Consider the following 23,704-nt stretch of genomic DNA (forward strand, 5'->3'; position numbering starts at 1 on the left):
TGAAAGGAGATTTTATGTAAATGAGATTTAGGCCCTTTGATTTAAATGTCCAGGATATTAAAATCCAGCTTCTGTGAATGTTCTGCTTTTCTTTCCATAATTATATTTATATATGGTTATATACAGGCAGTCCCCGGGTTACATGGATCCGACTTACATCAGATCCCTACTTACAAATGGGGTGAGGCAACCCCGCACTAGCTGCTTCCCCCCAGCAGACCAGGGAGACGCGAAGCTAGCGCCCCCACCCAGCAGACCAGGGAGACGCAGAGCGGCTTTTCTCAGCAGACACCTCAGCTTGAGAATAAAGGACTGAGGAGAGTGAGGTGTGGGAGAATAAAACTGAGCTCTGGAGAAATGTTTGGCTAGAGTTTCCCCTACAATATGTACCAGTTCCGACTTACATACAAATTCAACTTAAGAACAAACCTACAGTCCCTATCTTGTACGTAACCCAGGGACTGCCTGTATCTATATTTCTACTATATAGATATAGTAGAAAGTAGAAGGTTTACCTGGCATTGCTTGGGTCCTTATCACAATTAATTTTTGTTTTTTGCAAAATAAAATGAAAATGTACATGCTTAATTTCAATCATTGCTCTTGAGTGGGCATAGGGATGAGTATTCTGTCAGTGTGCAGGCTTCCCTGGGGAGAGAAGACTACCTCAGCCCTCTCTCACTGCAGCAGTTTAACACCTCTCCATGACCTCTGCAGCTCTAGCAGGTATAGCTGAGGGAGGGATGAATGTCACCAGGCTAGGGCAGGTCCATGTTTGTTTGCCCCCTGTGCTCCCCAACCAGACTGACGAAAACAGCAAACTGCAATTCCCCCCACTCCCTGATGAAGGAGAACAGCTAACAACATCCATGTATGCATGAAGGGGAAGGGGGGGGGGGAGAATGGGACTTCAGCCCCTCTGCCCTCCTGGTGCCTGGAGAGTTGGAGGCTCCTGGTGATTCTGTCTCTTATCTGTTCGATTTTATGAGACGCAATCACATTCCAGGCACATCCCAATGTCTTGGCACAAGCAAACCCTTATGTGGCTTTAAGTAATGCTAAGAGGAAACACACCGATATACAATATACTGACCTCACAGCTTCTTTCTCTCCCTCCCCCCCGCCCCGTCAATCCCACAAGAGGAAGGTTTCTATGTGGACCCCCAGCAATGGATGTAACGAAAGTCTTGATTTCTACACTGACTGCTTCCACAACCACGCTCGAGCTGACATTATCAGCAATCAACAACATATAACATACAACCTCAGTCATGCAGAACGCAATTCTATTCATGGCCTCAAAACCAATCCTAACATCATAATCAAAGAGGCCGACAAAGGAGGCGCTGTATCATCATGAACAAGACAGATTATGAACAGAAGGCGAACAGACAACTCACCAATACAAGATTCTACAGGCCTCTCTCCTGTGACTCCACTAAGGAATACCAAAAAAACCAAACCAAAACAAAAAAACACCCACAAAACTTCTCATTAAACTCCCTTATGCTGCTCAGGAACAAATTTACAATACCTTTCCCCCCCCCCAATCTCCGACCAGGAACCTTCTATCTGTTACCCAAAATACACAAACCTGGTAATCCCGGACGGCCCATCATCTCAAGCATTGGCACACTCACCACAAGATTATCTGGCTATATTGATTTCCTCATGAGACCCTATGCTACTAGCACTCCTAGCTACCGCCGCGACACCACTGACTTCCTGAAGAAATTTCAGAACAACAGCAATCTTTCTGAAAACACCATCCTGGCCACCATGGATGTAGAAGCCCTTTACATCAACATTCCACATGAAGAAGAATTACAGGCCATCAGGAACACCATCCCTGATAACAACACTGCACACCTGATTACAGAACTCTGCGACTTTGTCCTCACCCACAACTACTTTCAATTCGGAGACAATTTCTATCTCCAAGTCAGTGACAGAGCCATGGGCATTCACATGGCACCACAATACGCCAACTTCTTTATGGCCAACCTTGAACAATGTTTCCTCAGCTCTCATCCCCTAACACCCCTACTTTACTTAGGCTACACTGATGACATCTTCATCATATGGACCCACGGAAAAGAGACTCTTGAAGAATTCCACAAGGATTTCAACAAGTTCCAACCCACCATCAACCTCAGCCTGGACCAGTCCACATGAGAAATCCACTTCCTGGACACTACAGTACAGTTAAATAATGGACAGATTTCCACCACACTATATTGGAAACCCACCGACCGCTATACTTACCTTCATGCCTCCAGCTTCCATCCCAGTCATATTTCTCAGTCTTCTGTATACAGCCAAGCCCTAAGATACAACCGGATTTGATCCGACCCCACAGACAGAGACAATCACCTACAGGATCTTTACTGAGCATTCCTAAAACTGAAATACCCACCTGGAGAAGTGAAAAAACAAATTGACAGAGCCAAAAAAGTACCCAGACATGAACTACTTCAAGACAGTCTCAAAAGAGAAAATAACAAAACTCCTCTTGTTATTACCTATAGTCCACAACTCAGACCCCTCCAGCACATTATACAAAATCTACAACTCATCTTGGAACATGATCCCTCACTCTCAGAGGCCTTGGAAAAAAAGCCTATTCTCGCTTACAGACAACCCCCCCAACCTAAAATGAATTCTTTCTGGTAACCATGCCACACCATCACAGCAAAAACATCCAGGAACCTAGCCCTGCAACCAAAAACGATGCCAACTCTGCCCCACATATCTATAATGGCGAATTCATCACTGGAGCCAACAACATAAGCTACCAAATCGAAAGGTCATTTGACTGCACATCCAGTAATTTGATCTATGCCATCAAATGCCAGCAATGTCCTACTGCTATATATATTGGACAAACTGGACAATCTCTGCGGGAAAGAATCAATGGACACAAATCAGATATACGTAAAGGAAACATACAGAAACCTGCTGGGGAACACTTCAATCTTCTGAATCACTGTTTAAAAGATCTTCAAGTATCTGTCTTGTCACAAACGAGTTCTACTAGCCAGATCCACAGAGAAGCATTGGAATTAGAGTTCATCTGCAAATTCAATTTGCATGCTAATAGACTCAATTCTGATGAAAGTTGGTTGGGGCACTACCAACTTAACAGCCGTTGAAGGTGCAAACATTATGTGGACACCTAAGTCAGGAAGGATACTATCAATTTACTTTGATTCTTATCTGCTTCATTTTAACTGCCCAATCTTTAGATACTTACTGATTTCCTCTAGCTCCCTGTCTCCTACCCCTTTCCCTTTTTTTCCCCTTCCTCCTCCCCTTCCCCTGTCCTATTTATTCTGGGTCAGCACATTCTAAGCTCAAAAATCCGTTCATCTGAAGAAGTGGGCTGTGCCCACGAAAGCTCATGATACCATCTACATGTTTTGTTAGTCTATAAAGTGCTACCAGACCATATGTTGTTTTAAAAGAAAATATGGAATCAAATGAAAAGGGGAACTTTGAGAAACAGACATTTTAATAAAGAAAGTATTTTAATAAAGAAAATAGAATTGGGGTTATCATTTTATAGTCTAGGAATCCAATTGTTTTATTATTATATGAACATTTACCTTATTACCACTTTATTTACAGGTTAATTCATGGGTGCACTATAAGAAGGATCTCAACATTCATCATCATCAGCGAGGATAAATGTTGAATTCAGCCACCCATTCAGACCCTTTAATAAGCTGTAGCTCATTCTAGTCTGAGTCTATGTCTTTGTCTGCATTGCACAGCTTTTAGCAACATGGACGTGTCGACGTGTAGTCTAAATGCTGTTTGTCAACACTTTGCCAATAAAATACTTCCACTCCCTCTGAGCGGGGTTCACAGTGTCAACAGGAGAGCACTCCTGAGAACAACGCACTATTTACACTGCCACTTGCTATGGCAAAACTTTTATCTTTGGAGTGGAAGGGAGTGAGGGGAGTTTAAGCACCTGTGAACTTCTGTCGCTCAAATGGCAGTGTAAATAAAGCCTTTGGCTATACTATAGACATAACAGCAGCGTAACAGAAGTATGGTTATAGCGTTCCTTACAGGACGGGTTTTCCCATTGCTGTGATTAATCCACCTCTCTGAGTCTACAGTTAGATCAACAGAAGAATTCTTCCTTCAAACTAGTGGTGTCTATGCTGGGCTTAGGTTGACTTAACAGTGCTTCAAAGGCACATAGGTTTTTCAGGTCCTTAAGCAACATAGTTATGTAAATTTACATTTTAGATGTATACAAGGCCCGAGGTTAGTCCCTGACAGGCCCCCACCTCCATGTTTACCTGCACCTATGCAGGTATGGGAGGATCACAGCTCTGGTTGGCCATGAATTGCCGTTCACAGTCAATGCAAGCACCAGGAAGCAGCATCCCCGGTCCGTGATACTTCCTACCCCTTGCATTGGCCGCAACTGGTGATTTGTGGCCAACCAGAGCTGTGATCCTGTGATACCTGTGGAAGCTCAGGTAAACAATGCAGTGGTGGCCCACCAGGGACTAACCCTATGGGCTGCCATTGTTTTATTACCCACCCCTGCAAAAGTGGCAACAGCATTTGCCCTTTTGAGTCTTGCTCTTATGGCATTGCTACTGATGGTTGCCACAAGTTTCCCCCGCTCTTCCTCAGAGAAATTTCAAAGGGTGGAAGTGAAATTCATGTAAGATAATACTGCTTGGAGAACTGCTGTGGAGAGTGGTTATATCCTCACCAATTCCAGTTAGCACATCTCCCCTCCTATCTGCAGAACTCTGAGGCTACAAAATTTGGTTGGTAAGGCTTCAATAGGATGGTGGGGAAAGAGAACATTTTTTGTGGAGATGATATACACCCTTTCATTTTGTGGCTGGCGTCAATTTATGACCCCTTTAAATTACAACAAAAGTGTTAAAGGCCTTTGTGAACATGACCTCTACATAATATTTATAGGACATGATACACTGTGCTTCTGGAGCTATTACTATTTAGCCCCTAAATATATTCTGTATGTAGCCAGTTTTCCTAATAACTTTTGCTGTCCTCAATATACAGGACCACAAATGCTTTTGACCTGTCACTCTGGGCTAGCTGAGGTAAATATGTAATTAAGCAGTTCCATAAGTGCATATTATTTCCTGCTGCAAAGAGTCCTTCAGAACGGTTTCAGATTTATTGTTTCAGTATGTGTTTGGAACCTTTTATATATCCATTATTCACCTAATTGACCATAACAACTCCTTTTGTGTCATTATGTTCATCAGGGTATATTTAGGCACTTTTTTCAAAATGGAGGTAATTTATCTAATAGACCATAAAATCTCCCTTGGAAACCTTATGCTGTTTCAGTTAATTAAATACTGCAGGTGCCACAGTGTTTACTTGTTAATACTTAATTTTATCACTACCAATTTGGATAAACCAAGTACCATAGTTAGTTTAGATTGCTCATGATCAATGTTTTCTCAAACATTTGCTTCTGCATGATCTTAGGCCTGGATACATACCACCTGAGCCGTACATTGATGGGTATCTGCACTCATACACCAGTTGTTATCTAGAATTTGTTCTTGCTGTGATATGCCCTATGATGTGTAATACTTCACTTATCCCCTTCACATATCCTGAAGGAGTCTTCTTCCCCGATAGTATGTCTACACTAGCTCGTTAGTTCAAGCTAGGTAGGGTAATTAGGGAAAGCAGAGTTGCAAATGAAGCCTGGGATTTAAATATCCCAGGCTTCATTTGCATGTTCCCGGGCACCGCCATTTTTAAATCCCCCTTAGTCCGAACTCCGTGCCCACGGCTACACGCAGCATGGAGTAGGTAGTTTGAATTAAAGATCCATGTTATTACATCTTTTCCCTTTGATTATGAACACAGTTGGTACTTTGCCTTTGTCCCGGGCTTCATTTGCAACTCTGCTTTCCCTAATTACCCTACCTAGCTCGAACTAATGAGCTAGTGTAGACGTACCACAAGGGAGGCAAGGTGGATGAGGTAATATCTTGGACCAATTTCTGTTGGTAAGAGAGGAGAACCAAACAGATCTGAAGATGAGTTCTGTCACAGACTTAAGAACATAAGACTGGCCATAATGGGTCATACCAAAGGTCCATCTAGCCCAGTATCCTGTCTGCCGACAGTGGCCAATACCAGATAACCCAGAGGGAGGGATCACAACAGGTAATCCTTATGCAATCCCTCTCCTGTCACCCACCTCCAGAGAAACAGAGGCTAGGTATATCATTCCTACCCATCCTGGCTAATAGCCATTAAGGGACCTAACCTCCATGAATCTATCTAGCTCTTTTTTGAACCCTGTTAAAGTTCTAGCCTTCACCACATCCTCTGACAAGGAGTTCCACAGGTTGACTGTGCGCTGAGTGAAGAAAAACTTCCTTTTGTTTTAAGCCTGCTGCTTATTAATTTCATTTGGTGACCCCTAGTTCTTATATTGTGAAAATAAGTAAATAACTTTTCCTTATTCACTTTTTCCATACCAGTCATGATTTTATAGACCTGTATTATCTCCCCCCTTAGTATCCTCTCTTCTAAGCTGAAAAGTCCAAGTCTTTTTAATCTTTCTTCATATGGGATCCATTCCAAACCCCTAATCATTCCTGTTGCCCTTTTCTGAACCTTTTCCAATGCCTTCCTTCCACCTAGTCTCCCTGTGTTTCAATTCCCCATCAATGGAATATGGATAATACTTCGCTATCCTACTGGGGTGTTGTGAGGATAAATACATTAAAAGATTGTGAGGCACTCAGATACTATTGTACTGGGCACTATATAACAATCATTTATGACAGATTTGTTTTGCTGGTACTGTACTTCAGGGAGGTTGTGGAATCTCCATCTCTGGAGATATTTAAGGGTATGTCTACACTAGCCACCCTAGTTCGAACTAGGGTGGCTAATATAGTCATTTGAACTTGCAAACGAAGCCCGGGATTTAAATATCCCGGGCTTTATTTGCATGTTCCTGGGCGTTGCCATTTTTAAATGCCTGGTAGTTCGAACTCCCTGCCTGTGGCTACACACGGCACGGGCTAGGTATTTCAAATTAAAGCTCCTAATTCGAACTACCATTTCTCCTCATTGCAGGATGAGTAATGGTAGTTCGAATTAGGAGCTTTAATTTGAACTACCTAGCCCATGCCTCGTGTAGCCGCGGGCAGAGAGTTTGAACTATGGAGCATTTAAAAATGGCAGTGCCTGGGAACATGCAAATAAAGCCCAGGATATTTAAATCCCGGGCTTCATTTGCAAGTTCGAATGACTATATTAGCCACTCTAGTTCGAACTTACCCTTTGAGCAGGTTAGATAGACATCTATCAGGGATGGTCTAGACAGTGCTTGGTCCTGCTATGAGGGCAGAGGACTGGACTCAATGACCTCACGATGTCCCTCCCAGTTCTAGTGTTCTATGATTCTATGATGATAGGAATAGCTGCCCTATAAATATAATTATTCCGATCTAAATCCTCCAGCTAAGTATAAATTTTCTAGAAAGGAGATCTACCGAATGGCAGGGGCAAATTTTCTTTCAGTTCCACACAGGAGGAATGTGTGCGATGAAAAGACTATAAAAAAAATGGTCATGTAGGCAAACCATGTGACAAACAATACTTATGAATTTCATTAAATTTTCGTTAAATCCAAAACAAGTTACCAGCTCTACCTATAGTTTGCCTTAATTTTATTTCCCTTTTATTTACAGTAGACTGAATTGTAAACCCGACATCCTATTAAACTTGTAAGTTAGTTTAGTTAATTGTCAAGGTGTTTTTTTATTGTCCTCTTTAGTAATTTAATCTAAAATGTACATGAAAATTTTTATTACACTGATGACTTGCTTTGTTCCTTTCTTTTCTAATCACTTTTCTGTTGGTATCAATACATTTTACCACATTGGCTTAATTTTTTTTTCTGTTACTGAAGAACAACTGTCTTTCAGGTTTGGCTTAGCAAATAACAAAAAATATTCTTTCTGTCAACATTAATTTTGATCAGAGTTAGAGCATTAAGTGATCCCTATATATTGTAGCCATACCACTTTTCAGCACAATCTTGGAAGTGGATCCACTTTGTTTCATTCCCTGGTTCCCACTTCTAGGTTGATTATGGTTTATCTGAAGTCTTCCTGGTGAAATCCTTGCATTGGCTATTCTGCTCTGCTAAAAATGTTGGATTTCTTACTAGCTGGTTTCCTATTTGGCATTCTTTCTGGTACTTAGGTGTTCTACCTTACTCCTGGCATTGGCCTTGGTGGTTCCAAATTAAGTGCCAAGATGTCTAGCTTCTAGCTCTCCTTTTTACAGAGGAATGCAATTTCTCCTCTTTGATCAGTTAGTGTTATTACATCTTTTCCCTTTGATTATTGACACAGTTGGCACTTTGCCTTCAGGTGAATTGGCTTAATGGATCTCTATTGAAACAGCTCATAGATGTAGGTACTGTTGGTTATTGTTCAACACTAGGTACAAATCATGTTAAAGTAGAAACTGCTAACAGATTCAAAGCTGTCATGTTTATGTAACTTCAAGTCATTTTAGTCCATCTCCAAATTAATTAATTTTCTTTTTCTTTACGCGTACACGGAAGAGCATCTAAACTGGAAATTAAAATGCTGCAAGTATAAATAATTCTTTTTTGTTTGTTTTTATGATTTTCAATACTGGGCAGCTTTTTCAATTTTACAAAATTTGTTGCAGCTTTGTTTATTTAAAAATTGTAATGTCCAAAAATGATATTTTTTCTGTTTTGATATATTAAAAATTCAATTCTGAAAACTCCCAAGTCCCCAGTCCCACAGGCATTCATGCACACATTTAGCTTTATGCATGTGAGGACACTCAGGCTATGTCTAAACTGCAGAGCTTGAAAAGCTCTGTCACGTGCAAGGAACAGTTTCCAAAAAAGTGGGCGTGTTCTTTTGGCATCCCTTTATTCCTCTCGGTAAGAGGAATAAGGGATGTTCCAAAATAGGGTTTTTTCTGAAATTTGGCCCCATGTAGATGGACCAAATTTCAGAAAAGCCTCTTTTAGAAAAAAAGCAGAAAAAGATACGCAAATTGCAGTCTACAATTTGCGTATCTTTTTCCAATTTTTCTCGGCGGTCTAGACATTGTCTCATTGAGTTAAAACAGATAAAGTGAAACCTAAAACATGCACAGAGTGAAACCAAAAAGCTTGCTCAAGTGGATCCCCTGTAACTCAGTTGATCAATCAAAACTGACAATGAAAAAAAACCTAAACAAAAACAAATAAAAAAAGACAGAAAATGAAAAATGAAAATTAAAAATGTTAAACAATTATATTTGTTTCAAAACATAGAAAATATTGGGGTTATTAAAATATTTGAATGACAATAACCACATTTTAAATAGTCATATTTTCAATCCTCCAGCCCCATGTTTTCCTCAAAAAACATGATCAATTGTTGAACAGTAAGTGAGATTAAGAGCTGCTTAAACATGTCGGATCAACAATGACACTAAGTTATCCCCTTCTCTGCTGCACTCTTTTGCCCAAAAGTATGGTGCAAACCTTTTGACGTGCCTATGTTCCGTGGTAATATGTGAAACAGCACCCAAGAACTGTTTGCCTTGGGCGCTGTTCCACATATTACCATGGAACATTTGAAAGTGCATTCAACAGCATGCAAGTGGTCAAAATCACATTTTAAAACATTGCCGGAATGATGAGAGAGAAATATCAACTGTTTTAGAGACAAACTTTAAGAGACTCAGCTTCAGCTTCAATTCCCCAGCATCTGTCAGTTTGTTTCTCAGCCTTCAAATAACAAGGACTTACATTTAGGATTCTGTCTTCAAGATTTCAATGCAATGGAAAATAAATTCAAATTTAATCTCATTTCACTGTTTAGAGAAAAATTGACCAAAAATTATAATGGATTCCAATCCATTATATTCATGTATATGTTGCCATAGACACAACAAAGACATTTTTCAGTATTGTAGTGAAAACTGCAGTGACTGAGTGATTTTAATAAACCATAGTATTAAGCATGTGCTGCAGTATAATAGATTTTTATTTCACATGAATATGCCTTGGTTAAAGTCTACTTATCAAGTGCAGGAAAATAATACACTTTTTCCTGTTATGAAAGTAAAAACAGAAATATCAAACATCCTAAAATAATTGACATTCAAAGCAGAAAATAAATATTTTATACTTCCTGTGAGCAATAAGGTTTTGCTGTTATCTGTCTTGAAGTGCTATTCCCCTTCCTACAGTGTCTGAAAGAACATGGTTGCCCTCCCAGGAATGTAAACTTGGCACTCCCTCCTAAGCTCTTTTATTTAACATTAACTCACTCCCATAATATTATTGTAAAGTAAGGACGGCAGTTTTATTTACATAAGGTAACATTATAAAAACAGACATTAAACAAGGAAAATCTTGCACCAAATAAACATGCGTAAAAAAATAACGATGCTGATCTTCCTATTGGGAACGCTCCTGGGAAACAACATACCATTCCCCAAATTAGGGCAGGGTTGTTAATATACCTTCTTCTTAATGTTATATACCCATTTCTCTTTCCTAATATACCAAATTCGTCTGGAAGTTTGATGTTTCCCATCTAAATTGAGAAATGTCTTAAGTTCCAGAAGGAAGTTTTAAAACATTCTACAGTAGAAAGAACCACACAGAAGCATAGAAAATTAGGGCTGGAATAGACTTCAGGACGTCATCTAGTCCAACCTCCTGCTGAAAGCAGAACTAACCACAACTAAATCATTCCAGCCAGGGCTTTGTCAAACTTGGTCTTAAAAATAAGGAAGGATGGAGATTCCGCCACCTCCCTAAGTAACCCAACGCAACCCCTGTTAACATTTCTCAAAAAGGCTGACCATCCTGCATGTGGATATGGTAATCTACATCATGAGCATATGTGCCACTGGTGCACAAAGAAAACAGTCTTCCTCTTGACTAATTTCTCACACGTGCAATCTTTCCATTATCTAGAAATAGGGGAATTCCCAAACTGGAAACTCTCTCTCCCAAAAGGTGTAGCTGTGATTTCCTCTTTGGATGTTTGTAGTTTTTGCTGGGGAACCTTGGGATTTCAGGGTCTTGGGGGGCATTTCCTATTGGCATTTCCCTGAAGCTCCCCAATGGTTTGCTGCAATCTCAAGATACCTGTGCATGGCCTGTCTTGTTTTGCCAGTCCAAGGCATAGTGCCCATCTCTCCCATAATTGTAAAGGAAAAATTTAAAAAACAACAAATAGACTAGTAGCACCTTTAAGACTAAGAAAACATGTAAATGGTAGCATGAGCTTTCATGGGCACAACCCACTTCTTCAGATGACAGGAGTATTAGAAGTCCAGATCCAAGAATAAATAAAGGACAGGTGTTTGTCTTTGTTTGTGGGATTGGAGCAAATCTTAGGGCTTGGATGTATACAGTTGTAAAGGAGACATTCTCATAGGCGACCACCCCTCCTGCTACTGTCTCCTCTTGAGCATGGCACAGAGGAACCCCCTCAGAGGAGCCTCCTGTGCCTTAATTACAGATACTTCTTCGGTCAAATCTCTCAGCAATGCTGCTGCTGAGGGGACCTCTTCCTTCTCACTGAGCATGGTGCTGGAGTGACTCCCTGCCTCCTTTGACTGTATCACTGTATCCGCTTGTAATAATCACTCCTCCTCTTCATTTATCTCTTGAATGAGATTGTGGAATGGGGGTGGGTTTGGGGCCTGCTCCCTCAGCTGCAGTCCCTACAACATCAATCCATCTTTTTGAATGCCCTAAAGGATCTGGTCCAACCTCACACAATCAGTGTGCATGGTGGGGATTCCTTACACACTACCTGCTGAAATAAATCTACTTTTCTAATGAAGCCTGACAGTTGTTCGTGGGGCTTCTGATAGGTATGGCAGAAATGATAATACAGGTCTTTACCACTATAGTAGTACCATAGACACTTTTAAGAGCCAAATAATCTTGCATCATTGTAGAGGGTTGGAAGTCTTTCAGGAATCAGCCAGTTTACATGGCAGAACTCAAGCTCATGTTTCTGCTTCTCAGGATCAGAGCATTCCCACTATTGGACAAGGGAAACAGCAAAATCCATTCAGGTCTCAATCATCTGCCCTCTCCCCCCAAGGTAGAGGAAGGAAGAATGTAACCACTTCTTTATCATGCACTTTCATATGCTGGCTTCAATGCATCTTTGAGGACATTCCCCAACTATTTGGCTCCTTCCACCAGGATGGGTGCTGCAGGTGTTGGAGCCTCTCCTAATACATGGTCTGGCAGCCTCAGGACCTAATTGGTCCTGGATGAGGAATTTTGCTGGACCATGGGAGGTCATTTCCACTCCCCTGCCATGGGCTCCCCCCAGCCATGTCCTGGCTACCAGCCACCTGGCCGGTTCCCCATTGCCGCAGGCCCCTCCACACACAGGGCTCCTGGCCTCACGGGGCAGCTCGCCCCCCCCCCCCCCCGAGTTCAGTTGCACTGCATGGTGGCAGCCCCACTACTGAACTCCAGCCCCGCCGGGAAGCCCTGAAGCCTCCTGGCTATTCCGGGTAGCTCTGCCAGGAGGCAGCAGGACTGCTGGGCTCCTGGCTCCGTCACTGAGTAGTAACCCTGGTCCTGAGCTCCTCCATTCACCACTGGAAAGCTTAGCTATCAAGCTCTTAGCCCCACTGCCAGGCAGCCTCCAAGTCCCACCGGGCAACTGCAATATTCAAAATACCACACTGAAGTAACTTGGAAATGCTAACTTTTAAAATGGTGACCCCTGGATAAAAAGTGTATTCATAAGTGTTTTGATAAAAAGCTGAAATTGTCCTCAGAAAACAAATACTTTCTGTGAAAATTTTCATTATGTCAAAACCCAATTTTTCTACTGAAAAACAGGTTTTTTATAGAAAAATTTTGACCAGTCCATTTTCCAAGTAGCTCTAAAAAAGCATCTTTAAAAACAAGCCTATCAGTGTTCTAAATTCCATGTCCTCAGCTAGACTTTTATTTTTTAATGAAAAAACTAGGTTTCTCCCTCACTTCACTACCATAAATCAGACTGAAAATTTGAGAGGGGGAGTTGCAAGATCAAAAACTCCAATATGTATCTATGACCCTCAACAGACTTTGAGATCTCAGTAAGGCTTAAAAGACCCACATCTCAAAACCTACAGCTAGTCTGCTTTCTTCAGGCAGCCAGGATTTATCGCACGTGGTGACAAGCTGCCAAAAATAATTCAAAAAGAGAGGAAGGGTGAAACGACAAGATAAAGGACTTAATAAACATATGGATAACAGTGAAAATCTATCAAGTGGTTCTTCATTTCTAATAATATTTTTTAACAAAGGCATTTTTCACAGCACAACACAAATATTCATAAATTGTTTTGTTTTTTCTAACGGGAAGACAAGTGATTTAGTTTAATTTTTTGTTCATATGGGGACTTCGAGCAGTAACAAGCAAATCCAAATTGTCTGCAAGGAGCCACTTCCTGTTAGGGTTTGAGATTTCACCCTAACAGTTAAGAAGAAAGGATATTGCAAATTGCTATCCCGATTCTATCAGACTGGAGACAACTAGGACAAACAAACTCAGGAAGTGGCAGGGAGTTCGAAAGCAAGAGGAAATCTATGGCACAGAGAGGAAAGTGAAGCGATTGCACTGATCTGCAAAAAAGGTCACCCCTAGGTCAGAATGTGCCAAGCTTTTAAAAAAAGCTTTATTTGTACTATAATACAGAACTGGCACACACAGCTGGCAGTTGCTGCAGAGACTATTCAAATGTTAACATTCTGAATGATAAACTGCCAAAAAAAGTTCTATGTAAGCAAATTGGAACAAACAACTAATCTAAATCTGGTTGCTAAGAGACAGAGGATTTCAGCCAAATTCAGCCCCAAGAATACTTTATTCTTAATCAAAAAAGTACCTGTAGATGACACCATGTTGGTGGAGAAACATGAGTGCTGATGTGACTTCTGCAGCATAGAAGCGGGATCGAGGCTCATCAAATTTGCGTGAGCGCTGAATTTGAAACATTAGATCTCCTCCATTTACATATTCCATGACGAAAAAGAGGCGGTCCTGAAATTAATTAAAACAGTGCTATTTAGCTAATTTATTTTAGCCACACAAAGGGCTGCTTTAGCTACACATTAAGCAACAGCAGGATTTGCGTCAAGAAACTGAAGAAACAAACGCTACAATTCTGAACTGAAGAAAGCTGACAAAAAAAAGCAAGGGAAGACTGAATCAAGAAAGAATGAGCAAAAGAGAGAAGGAAATTCAAACATAATTAACATGTAATAAGGATTATTAATCAGCTTTGTATTTTAAATAAATATTTACATGATGTTTAAAAACATTTAAAATAAACATTATAAGACAAGTTGATTCTGTCAGCCGCTGAAGGGCAGCAGGATGATTTTGCAGGTTATCTGTCCACCTGGCTCCTTATCCCCAGGGCTCGCCGAACCGCGGCGAGCCCCGCTCGCCAGCCGCGTTGTCTGGTGATCTGTGCATGCTCAGATCGTTCTGCGCATGTGCAGATCGCCCGAACCCGGCTCTTCCGGGTTACAATCTACTCGCTCGTAGCGAGTAGATTGTATTATTTGTCGATCCCTGCTTATCCCTATATATTATCAGCCACTCTCAGGCTACGGCTAGACTTCATCCCTCTGTTGACAAAGGGATGTGGACGAAGCACATCGAAATTGCTAATGAAGCCGGGATTTAAATATCCCATGCTTCATTAGCATAAACATGGCTGCTGTTTTTTTTCTACACGGAATTTTGTCGACAAAAACAGCAGTCTAGACGCAGATCTGCCAACTATAACCCTTTTTCGACAGATCCTATATTCCTCAAAAAATGAGGTTTACAGGATCTGTTGAAAAAGGGTTTATTGTTGACAGATCCGCATCTAGACTGCTGTTTTTTCTCAACAAAAGTCTGTGTCAAAAAAAAGCGGCAGCCATGTTTATGCTAATGAAGCACGGGATATTTAAATCCCAGATTCATTAGCAATTTCAATGTGCTTCATCCGCATCCCTCTGTCGACAGAGGGATGCAGTCTAGATGTAGCCGCAGTCTATAAAATACCTTTTTTCCAATGTATAACTTCACAATGCATATTACTAATAATTATGTATATAGAAACTAGTATTGCCAGCAGCAAACATCAAGAGTAAGGCTTTCATAAAAATGATAAGATTAGCCTAAATATAATTTGATTTTAATCTATTTGGGGTTCTTTTTAATTGTCTTCTGGTTCTTGAACCTTCAGAGTTCATGTTTTTATAGTTTTCTCTTATAGCCATGATGGGAAGAATCCCTCTTCATTTTCAGTAGCAACTGCCATTCTCACACAGTGACATGACTTTACAAGCTGGGTCTTTCAAAAAAACCACCAAATATTGTAAGAGTCACAATATGAAATAGTAGGAATTGGCAGCACTTGGAAACCAAATATGCATTTTAATTGTCCCTGACCCAAAGACCTTACAACACAAACAGATATTGAAGATCAACAACTAAAGGCAAATAATATGATATACACATTTTATTAATCTTTGTACTATTTTCTCCAAAAGTCTTTTGCCCATCTTAACTCTATTAGTGTAATCCCTGCCTTTATGCTTTCTCCTTTTGCTTGTAACTCTATTTTCAGATTTTTTATTAATATTAAAATATGGCTTGCTATGCATACAGTCTAAAACAGATCACACATTTAATAGATTAACACTTTTTAATGGACTAATCTTATTCAATGTTGTTGGTCTCAAAACTCGTCAATTGATTGTCTTCAGTGATCTGCTCTCAAGCCCAAAATCAGTAAAGCACTTAAACTCCACTGACTTAAATTAAGCATGTGCATAAATTCTATCCTGAATACAGAGGCTTTCCTGAAGGGGACTTGAAACATTTGGCTAACTCAGTAAAGGTGACAGGTGGAGGATGTGGGGGAAGAAAATGAGTTGGCCCCCAACCCAAAAAAGGATCCCCACTCCTGCTCTAGAGAAAGGATCTGCTCAATCTGGACAGGCCATAAATCTACACTAAAATAGGGACATGCGTTCACATCTATATCAAACTCTGTTTGAGAAGTCTAATTACCTAGGTATTTTTCAGTTCCCATCGCTATAGTACCAGCTAAGAAAAAATGTACTTCTAGATATTTCCATTAAACCTTCAGCACCCACAATTTGGGTTCCTAATTCTTAGAATAGGTTTATTATTTATCATCTCCTATGTTTTCTCCAATTTTACCCTCTCTCTGTCTCTCTCAGGATGAGATCCTGGGCCTAATGAACTCAATGGCAAAATTCCCATTGACTTAAATACAACCAGATTTTCAACCTCATAGTTCACTTCCCTGTACAGAAGCTGAGGCACATATGAGAACACATCATTCATCAGATGTGTGTTCAGGATTTATTCAAACGTTAAAAAGAAAAGGATACAAAGTAAACAGAACAAAGTATTGTACAGTATTTAGAACAATTAAGTATTAGACGTGGTCCTTATTAATCAGTTTGTTCCAAAATTCATTAGGAGTATATTTGGGATTCCATAACATTTGAGAAGTATGTTTTTATTAACAAAATAAATGTGAAGCAATCCTGGGAATTATTTATTACATCAACTGAAATAAAAGGAAAGATCACAAACAAGCCATTATATATTAATGGCCTTTTGGAATCTGTTATGCAAAACAAACAAACAAAAGCAAAGGTCTGTAAAATAAACAAACATGTTTTTGAAGTAATTCAAGGTTTTTTAAAAATGTTTTTGTTTTTCCATTAGTCTAACCTTCTCTCCCTTGAATTCTAAGATGTTATGGTTGAATGAAAACACTTAAAATAAGAAATGAAAACACAGACCATGGGAACCAGTGTCTTAGGGCAGAGATGATTTGGGTTAAACAGTCTGGAAGACAATAATAAAAACTTTCAACTTTAATTTGTATTCCCATGATACTATAGCGTTTCCTTTGGTTTCAGCTACATCTCTTTTGATAACTTGCAAATCTGCCTGTCATCTGCATACTGAAGGTCGGTGATGCCAATTCCTGTGATCTTAGATTTTATGTGGAGACATTGACGATTGAGGAGTTGGCCATCCATATGATACTCAGTCCCGATTCCATTAGGAAGGTGGTCACAGATGGGAATCAGGATCACTGCAAGATAAATGGGAAGAGTCTTAAAGCAATAACACAATTCTGCTTGATACCATGATGAATGGTTTGGTTTCTGAGCTGTTGCACAGGAATATGTGAATCATTCCATCCTGGAATAGTCTGATGATGAATGAATTTCTGTGGACTTCCAAACCTACACAGCACCTTCCGTAGGGGCATCACAACTGATCAAGTCAAAGGGCTTGGTTAGATTGAGAAATGCAATGAACAGCTGCTGGTGTTGCACTCTGCACTTCTCCTGAATCTATTGTGTCACAAAGATTATGGCCTGAAGTCACACTATGATTCAAGGAGAAGTTCCTCATCAAGGGTGAGAAGGCTGTTTAGTAGAATCCAGGCAAGGATTTTCTCTGCAACTGAGAGAAGGGCAATACCTTTCCAGGGCCCACAAAGATTTGTCCCCTTTCTTGAATATTGTAACAATGTTGGCAATCTGAAAGTCAGGTGGAATTTCTTCAAAAGTGCAGATTTTGTTGAGGAATTGGCAAAGTTTGTCCTGGATCATTGCTCTACCATCTTTAAAAATCTCAGTTGGGATTTCATCTGGGCCTGGTGTCCTATGATTTTTTTTGTCAAGGTGATGGCACGTTGTACTTCCTCAGAAGACGGAGGATTAGCAAGGTGTTCCACTGCTGAGCATTGTAGAATAGACTTGATGTCTTCAGAGACTGAAGCTTAGTGGTTTAGTAGGCTCTCAAAGGGCTCCTTCCAGCATTATTTAATGGCCTCTCTGTCCTTGAGGAGTGTGGAACCATCCTGGGAAAGTAAGGGGGTTGGGCCTTTAAAGCTTGGCCCATATATAGCTTTTGTTGCTTAAACGAAGATTCTCATGTAATCCCAGAAGCTTTCTCTTACCACCACTTATTTTTTATGTCGCTTAGCCTCCTTAGAGGAATAATTTCACCAGTTAAAGAATGCAGTTGTTTTCTGTTGAATTAATGCCAGGATTTCCTTGTTGTTTTTGTCAAACCAGTCTTGGTGCTGATGAGCGAAATAGCCTATAGTTTCAGTACATGCTCTGTGAATGTATTTTTCAGTTGATACCAGTGCTCTTGATTGCCAGTGTTGTTATCAGGCAAGGTGGAGAGTTTCTCAGGCAGGTATTGCTGTAATGTCTCTCACAGCTGGCTTGCTCTTGAAATGCTTTGATGATAAAGCCTCCTGGCTGTCTCACTCTCATCTTATGCTCCTCTTTGGGCAAAACCAAAATCCTTCACTTTCTTCTCAATTATCCTCTTTCTTTGTCACCTTCAGTACCATAACCTTCCTCTCAGCCAGTAAAGCCTGTCAGCTGAGGCTATATTTGATTCAGCCTCTCTCATCCCACTCCTTCAAGCTTTGTACAAATCCTACCTCTTCACTCTCCTCAATATTTCTACGATCTATCTTTTATTTTCTATCTCTACAACAAAAGCCTACATCCAAGTCATCATTATCTCCTGTCCTGATTCCCATCACCTTTTCCTCTCTACAGTTATAAACACCCACATTTGATTCTGACATATTTGGTTTACTTTTGGTCTTTATATGCTACTCTTGGTCTTTCTGCCCTCTCTTTCTCTTTAGACTAAGTTCTTTGAGGCACAGACCAAGCCTCCTTTTCTGTTTGGAACACTGTGGTCATCTCCAGAAATAGACAACAGTAATCATCTTTGAGGACACAATTGGGCCATCCTAGTTCATCTTTGAGGAAGTGTGACTAATGACTAAGAAAGTCTTAGCAGGGCTAGATAGTCTTGCTAATTAGTTTTGTGTCGATACATGATTCTCTATAACCTATTATTTGTTTATATGTGAAAAGATACTATCATGGGGAACAAACTTCCATGCAAATCTCAAACAAAAGCTGAGACTGGGAATGGCAGCTTTTGATGTATTGTTTACCACTGAGAACAGGTCACTGCCTAGCCCTTTTAAGAATTTATAATTATAACAGTCCACTCTTTGTTTTTCACTTAACATTTCATTAGATCACAGTGTGTAAAGAAAATGTATTGGTAGAGCACAAAGATAAGTAAATTGATTAAGAGTAAATTTAACGCATAAAAATAGCTCATACATGACTTATATCTTCTGTTAAATGACAGTGTTTTTTGCTATAAAAGTACTAAACTTATTATCAAAACAAAAGTCACAATTAACAAGAAGCCAGATAAAATATATCATCTCTTTGATATGCTGTGTAAGATGATATTTTATTCGAATCATGAATATATGAAATTCTTTCCCAACTAGCACACAACTGTGATTACTTAACTCTTATTTAAACAGGATGCTCAAACAGTTTGTTTAAAATTACCTAAAACTGCAACAACTGTCCCACCCATTAGAACTTGAATAAACATTTCCTGCTTCTGATTGAAATTGCACAGATACATTGGACTTAGTACACAAAACTAAATGAGAGCCGTAAAGAACCCGAGATAGAAATGAACCAGAATCCTGGAGCCAAACATCTCTTCCAACCCCAATCTAGGAAAGGGCCATCTGCAAAATGTACAGTATATGTAAGACAAGAGATATAGAGAAATACACAGAAATAAAACTTGGCCAGGCTGGAGTGTCCCCTCTTCCCCTGCCTGTAAGCAGTTAAAAGTTATGAGATGATGGATATATAAGATCCTAAATAAATATACTTCTCAATTGCATTTCTATCTAACATTTTACAAATGTTTTAGGGGCTGGATAACCCAGTTGGTAGCAAGATACTTTCTAAATATAAACCCACATAGGTCAGCTGTAGCTGACAGTTGAAGAAGATAGCATAAACTTCTTCACTAAGTCTATGTCTAGACTACAAGCCTCTTTCGAAAGAGGCTTTTTCAAAATAATCTTTCGAAAAAGCTTCTTTCAAAAGAGATAATCTAGCAACCATTATTTTCGAAAAAGAGCCGCTTTTTCGAAAGAGAGCACCCAGGTAGTCTGTATGCTCTCTTTCGAAAAAACATGGTTTGCATTCAATAACGCCTTTTTTCGAAAGAGCACTTTTGAAAAAGGGCGTTATTCCTCATAAAATGACATTTTCCGCGGTTGAAAAAACTGCCGCGTTCTTTCGATTTAATTTCAAAAGAATGCAGCAGCTGTCTAGACGCAGGTGAAGTTTTTTTGAAAAAAGGCCACTTTAAAAAAAACCTGTAATGTAGACACACCCTTACTGTCCTAAACGGTTGTATAATATCAACGTGTGCTGTTAAATAGTTGCCACTTTCCTTTCAAGAACTGGCTGCATTTCAGCAGAGGGTGTAGTGATTTCTGTTTAAAATAAAGAATTCTATAGTTTGTGAAGACCTTTGGAAGTCTGAAGTAAAAACTTTTACTGTATGTTAGTGCGGGGTGTTATTCATAAGTCATTGCTACTATGATTATCACCATTTGCAAGAAGCTTTACTGAAATCATTATAGCAAGCTCTCAAGACTTGGTGGAGAAGTCTCATCTTTGCTGAAAACTTCAATAATAAATTCAAGGTCTGAACAGACATAAAGATCAAGATGGCCCCCATGCCTTGTGATGATCCCTCCAAAGTATAATGAGGGATATTTGAGGGGAGTAGACAGAACAATGTTGTTAACACTACTTGGTGTGTGTCTGAATAGTCCATGCTAGTTTTCAGGCTGTTCCAGGGAAACCACTATTAGAATTCTCTGGATAGAAAAAAAAAATCCAGAAATAAAAATAGCTTGTGGTGGGCAGCCTGATGGAATACACATGTTTACCTATAAATCAGAAGGGAAAATCAGCATTAAACCTATACCCTTTTCTTTTCACAATCTAACTACTTTATATTACCGGACTTGGCCCATATTTGGCCCATAGTATGTACAGACCCAGCAATGGTCCAGGCAGGTTATGGCAGGAATAACAATTGGTTCTGAGTGATACCTGTACAATCCTACTATGTGCTTAGGTGGATTGTGAAGAGCTAAGGGATAAGAGTTGCCAGAGCAATTACATAACTTCATCTACACATTCTAGCCAAGTAATGGGAAACAACAAGCTGTGATGTGGTCAAGAAAGCCTATATCATGAATGCAAGTTAGGTTTTCAAACTAATGCTTTATAAGCCTGTACAAAGCTTTTTATAATGTCTGTTAGATTAGAACATAAGAACATAAGAATGGCCATACTGGGTCAGACCAAAGGTCCATCTAGCCCAGTACCCTGTCTGCAGACAGTGGCCAATGCCAGGTGTCCCAGAGGGAGTGAACCGAACAGGTAATGATCAAGTGATCTCTCTCCTGCCATCCATCTCCACCCTCTGACAAACAGAATCTAGGGACACCATTCCTTACCCCTATTGGCTAATAGCCATTAATGCACTTAACCTCCATGAATTTATCTAGTTCTCTTTTAAACCCTGTCATAGACCTAGCCTTCAGAATCTCCTCAGGCAAGGAGTTCCACTGATTGACTATGTGCTGTGTGAAGAAAAACTTCCTTTTATTTGTTTTAAATCTGCTGCCCATTAATTTCATTTGGTGGCCCCTAGTTCTTATATTATGGGAACAAGTAAATAACTTTTCTTTATTAACTTCCTCCACACCACTCATGATTTTATAGACCTCTATCATATCCCCCCTTACTCTCTTTTCCAAGCTGAAAAGTCCTAGTCTCTTTAATCTCTCCTCATATGGGACCCATTCCAAACCCCCTAATCATTTTAGTTGCCATGATGCTTGTGCTCCAATTTTAACTTGCACAAAACAGGCTTCATCTATGATGTTTGCCCTGGGGATTTTGCCATTGACTTCCTTTTGTATATTAAGTTGTTTTTTAGAATTAGAATAGCATTTGTTTTTGCGCAATCTTTCATGTCCCAAAAATAACTCAAAAACAGAATGTGGATTAAAGAGGTTAGAGGGAACACTGATTGTCAGATAGTTACTCTGATTTTTAATGTATGTATTTTTGTTACTGTGTTTCCTGATCATTGTTGGAGATGAGATTTTCTACCTATCTTAAGAGTTTTCTGTAGCACCCACCATTGTAAATATCTAATCCTATGATCCAAAGCCCCAGAAGTTTAATGTTGAGGCTCCCATCCAATGAAAATATTGGGTTTTAGATTAGTATTAAGTGTTTAATATTACAACAGATGTTAGGCCTGGACATGCAGGTTCAGAGCAGCAGCAAGTTGACTGCTATGTTCATCAGCTTAACCCCTTCTGTGTTTTCTTTTTTCAACTTTTTGGAGCAAACACAAATAAAAACATTTGGAAAATCCACCATTCCAAACTAATATATTAGCCTACAGTCAAACAGTCTCACAGCTGAACATTTTGGCTAGTTATAAATCTTTTCAGGCTCTGCACTAAGTTGGGGTGGTGCAGAGCTGCGTGCCCTCCGGCAGCTCAGAAGAGTGTCTCTTTTCTGTCCCTGTAAAATACAGTAATGTGATTCTCCCAGGGGCAGGATTCTGCCAGATCTATTTGTGCCAGAGCTAATGAGAGTTTTTGCTAGACTCTGCCTCCTCTCACCCCAGAAATAACAGAGCCTTTGGCAGAAGTGGAGGAGCTGGGGGATACCACTGCCAAGGTTGTGATGGCAGCCAGGAGCTCTGGGTCCTTTTAAATGGCTAGGCCCCAGGGAAGCTGCCTCCTTTGCCACCCCCTGTCAATGGCCTTGCTTTGAGCCCTTCTCTAGGGTTGCCATGTGTCCGGTTTTGAACCGGACAGTCCAGTATTTGAGCTATCTGTTCAGGAAACACACTGAGAAAATATCAATGAGAAAATATAAATGTCCGGTATTTTCTAAATAAGATGTAATGTAGGTTGTGGTGTAATGTCAAGTATGTCCAGTATTTTTGTTGAAACCATCCGGCAAGCCTACCCTTCTCTCCTTACCCCAGGGCCATTCATAACTTGGATGCTGTGCAGAAATTGCCCATTTTATAGTTCCAGTCATTTTGGAGGGCAAGGCAAGCAGGGTGAGCTTGCTAGTACTTCATATCAAGACAGATGAACTGTGAGAAGCTTTTTATGAAATTCTTTGATCTCCATATTTTCTTTCAGAGCTGTTTGCAAAGTAGAACAGTTCTGATGAGATAAATGTAAAGATCTCTCATTCAATGGCCTCATGCAGATGGCAGAAAAACATATACGAACCCCCATGTTCCCTTTATACCCAACTTACACATATACCACTGTCATCAGGAAGAAAACGTTATGATGTTTTGGCAGCAACTAATGAGTATATATTTTGATTTTTATAGTAAAATATGAACACCAGCCTCCAGATAGAATAGCATAGCTGTTATAAAACCAGTTTATAATCAAAGATAGAAGGAAACCAATGAAATTTAATCTCCTCCTATGAAGCTTATGCTGTTAGCTACCTTGAAAGATGGCCACTCGGACTTTTACATGCAGGACCAGCTCCTTTGAAATGTGTCATGAAGACAAACTTACTCTTGTAGAATGGTCTCCAAGGTTCCCAAAGGAAAGCTAGACTTCCAAATAAAGCTACTCATCACCTTTTTCATTATTTTACCAA

General features: G+C 39.9%; 1 protein-coding gene across 4 annotated transcripts in view; it reads right to left on the minus strand.

Moving 5' to 3' along the window:
* Positions 1-23,704, minus strand: part of PRKCE (protein kinase C epsilon) — a 465,689-nt gene that overhangs the window by 59,755 nt on the left and 382,230 nt on the right. For all 4 annotated transcript variants that reach the window (XM_075925412.2, XM_089777502.1, XM_089777503.1 and 1 more), the window contains one exon: positions 13,942-14,096. In XM_075925412.2, coding sequence (XP_075781527.1) covers positions 13,942-14,096 — 155 coding nt within the window. The remainder of the gene's footprint in view (positions 1-13,941; positions 14,097-23,704) is intronic.

Source organism: Pelodiscus sinensis, chromosome 3 (genome assembly GCF_052426305.1).
Source record: "Pelodiscus sinensis isolate ZL-2025 chromosome 3, ASM5242630v1, whole genome shotgun sequence".
Classification (NCBI taxonomy): Eukaryota; Metazoa; Chordata; order Testudines; family Trionychidae; genus Pelodiscus; species Pelodiscus sinensis.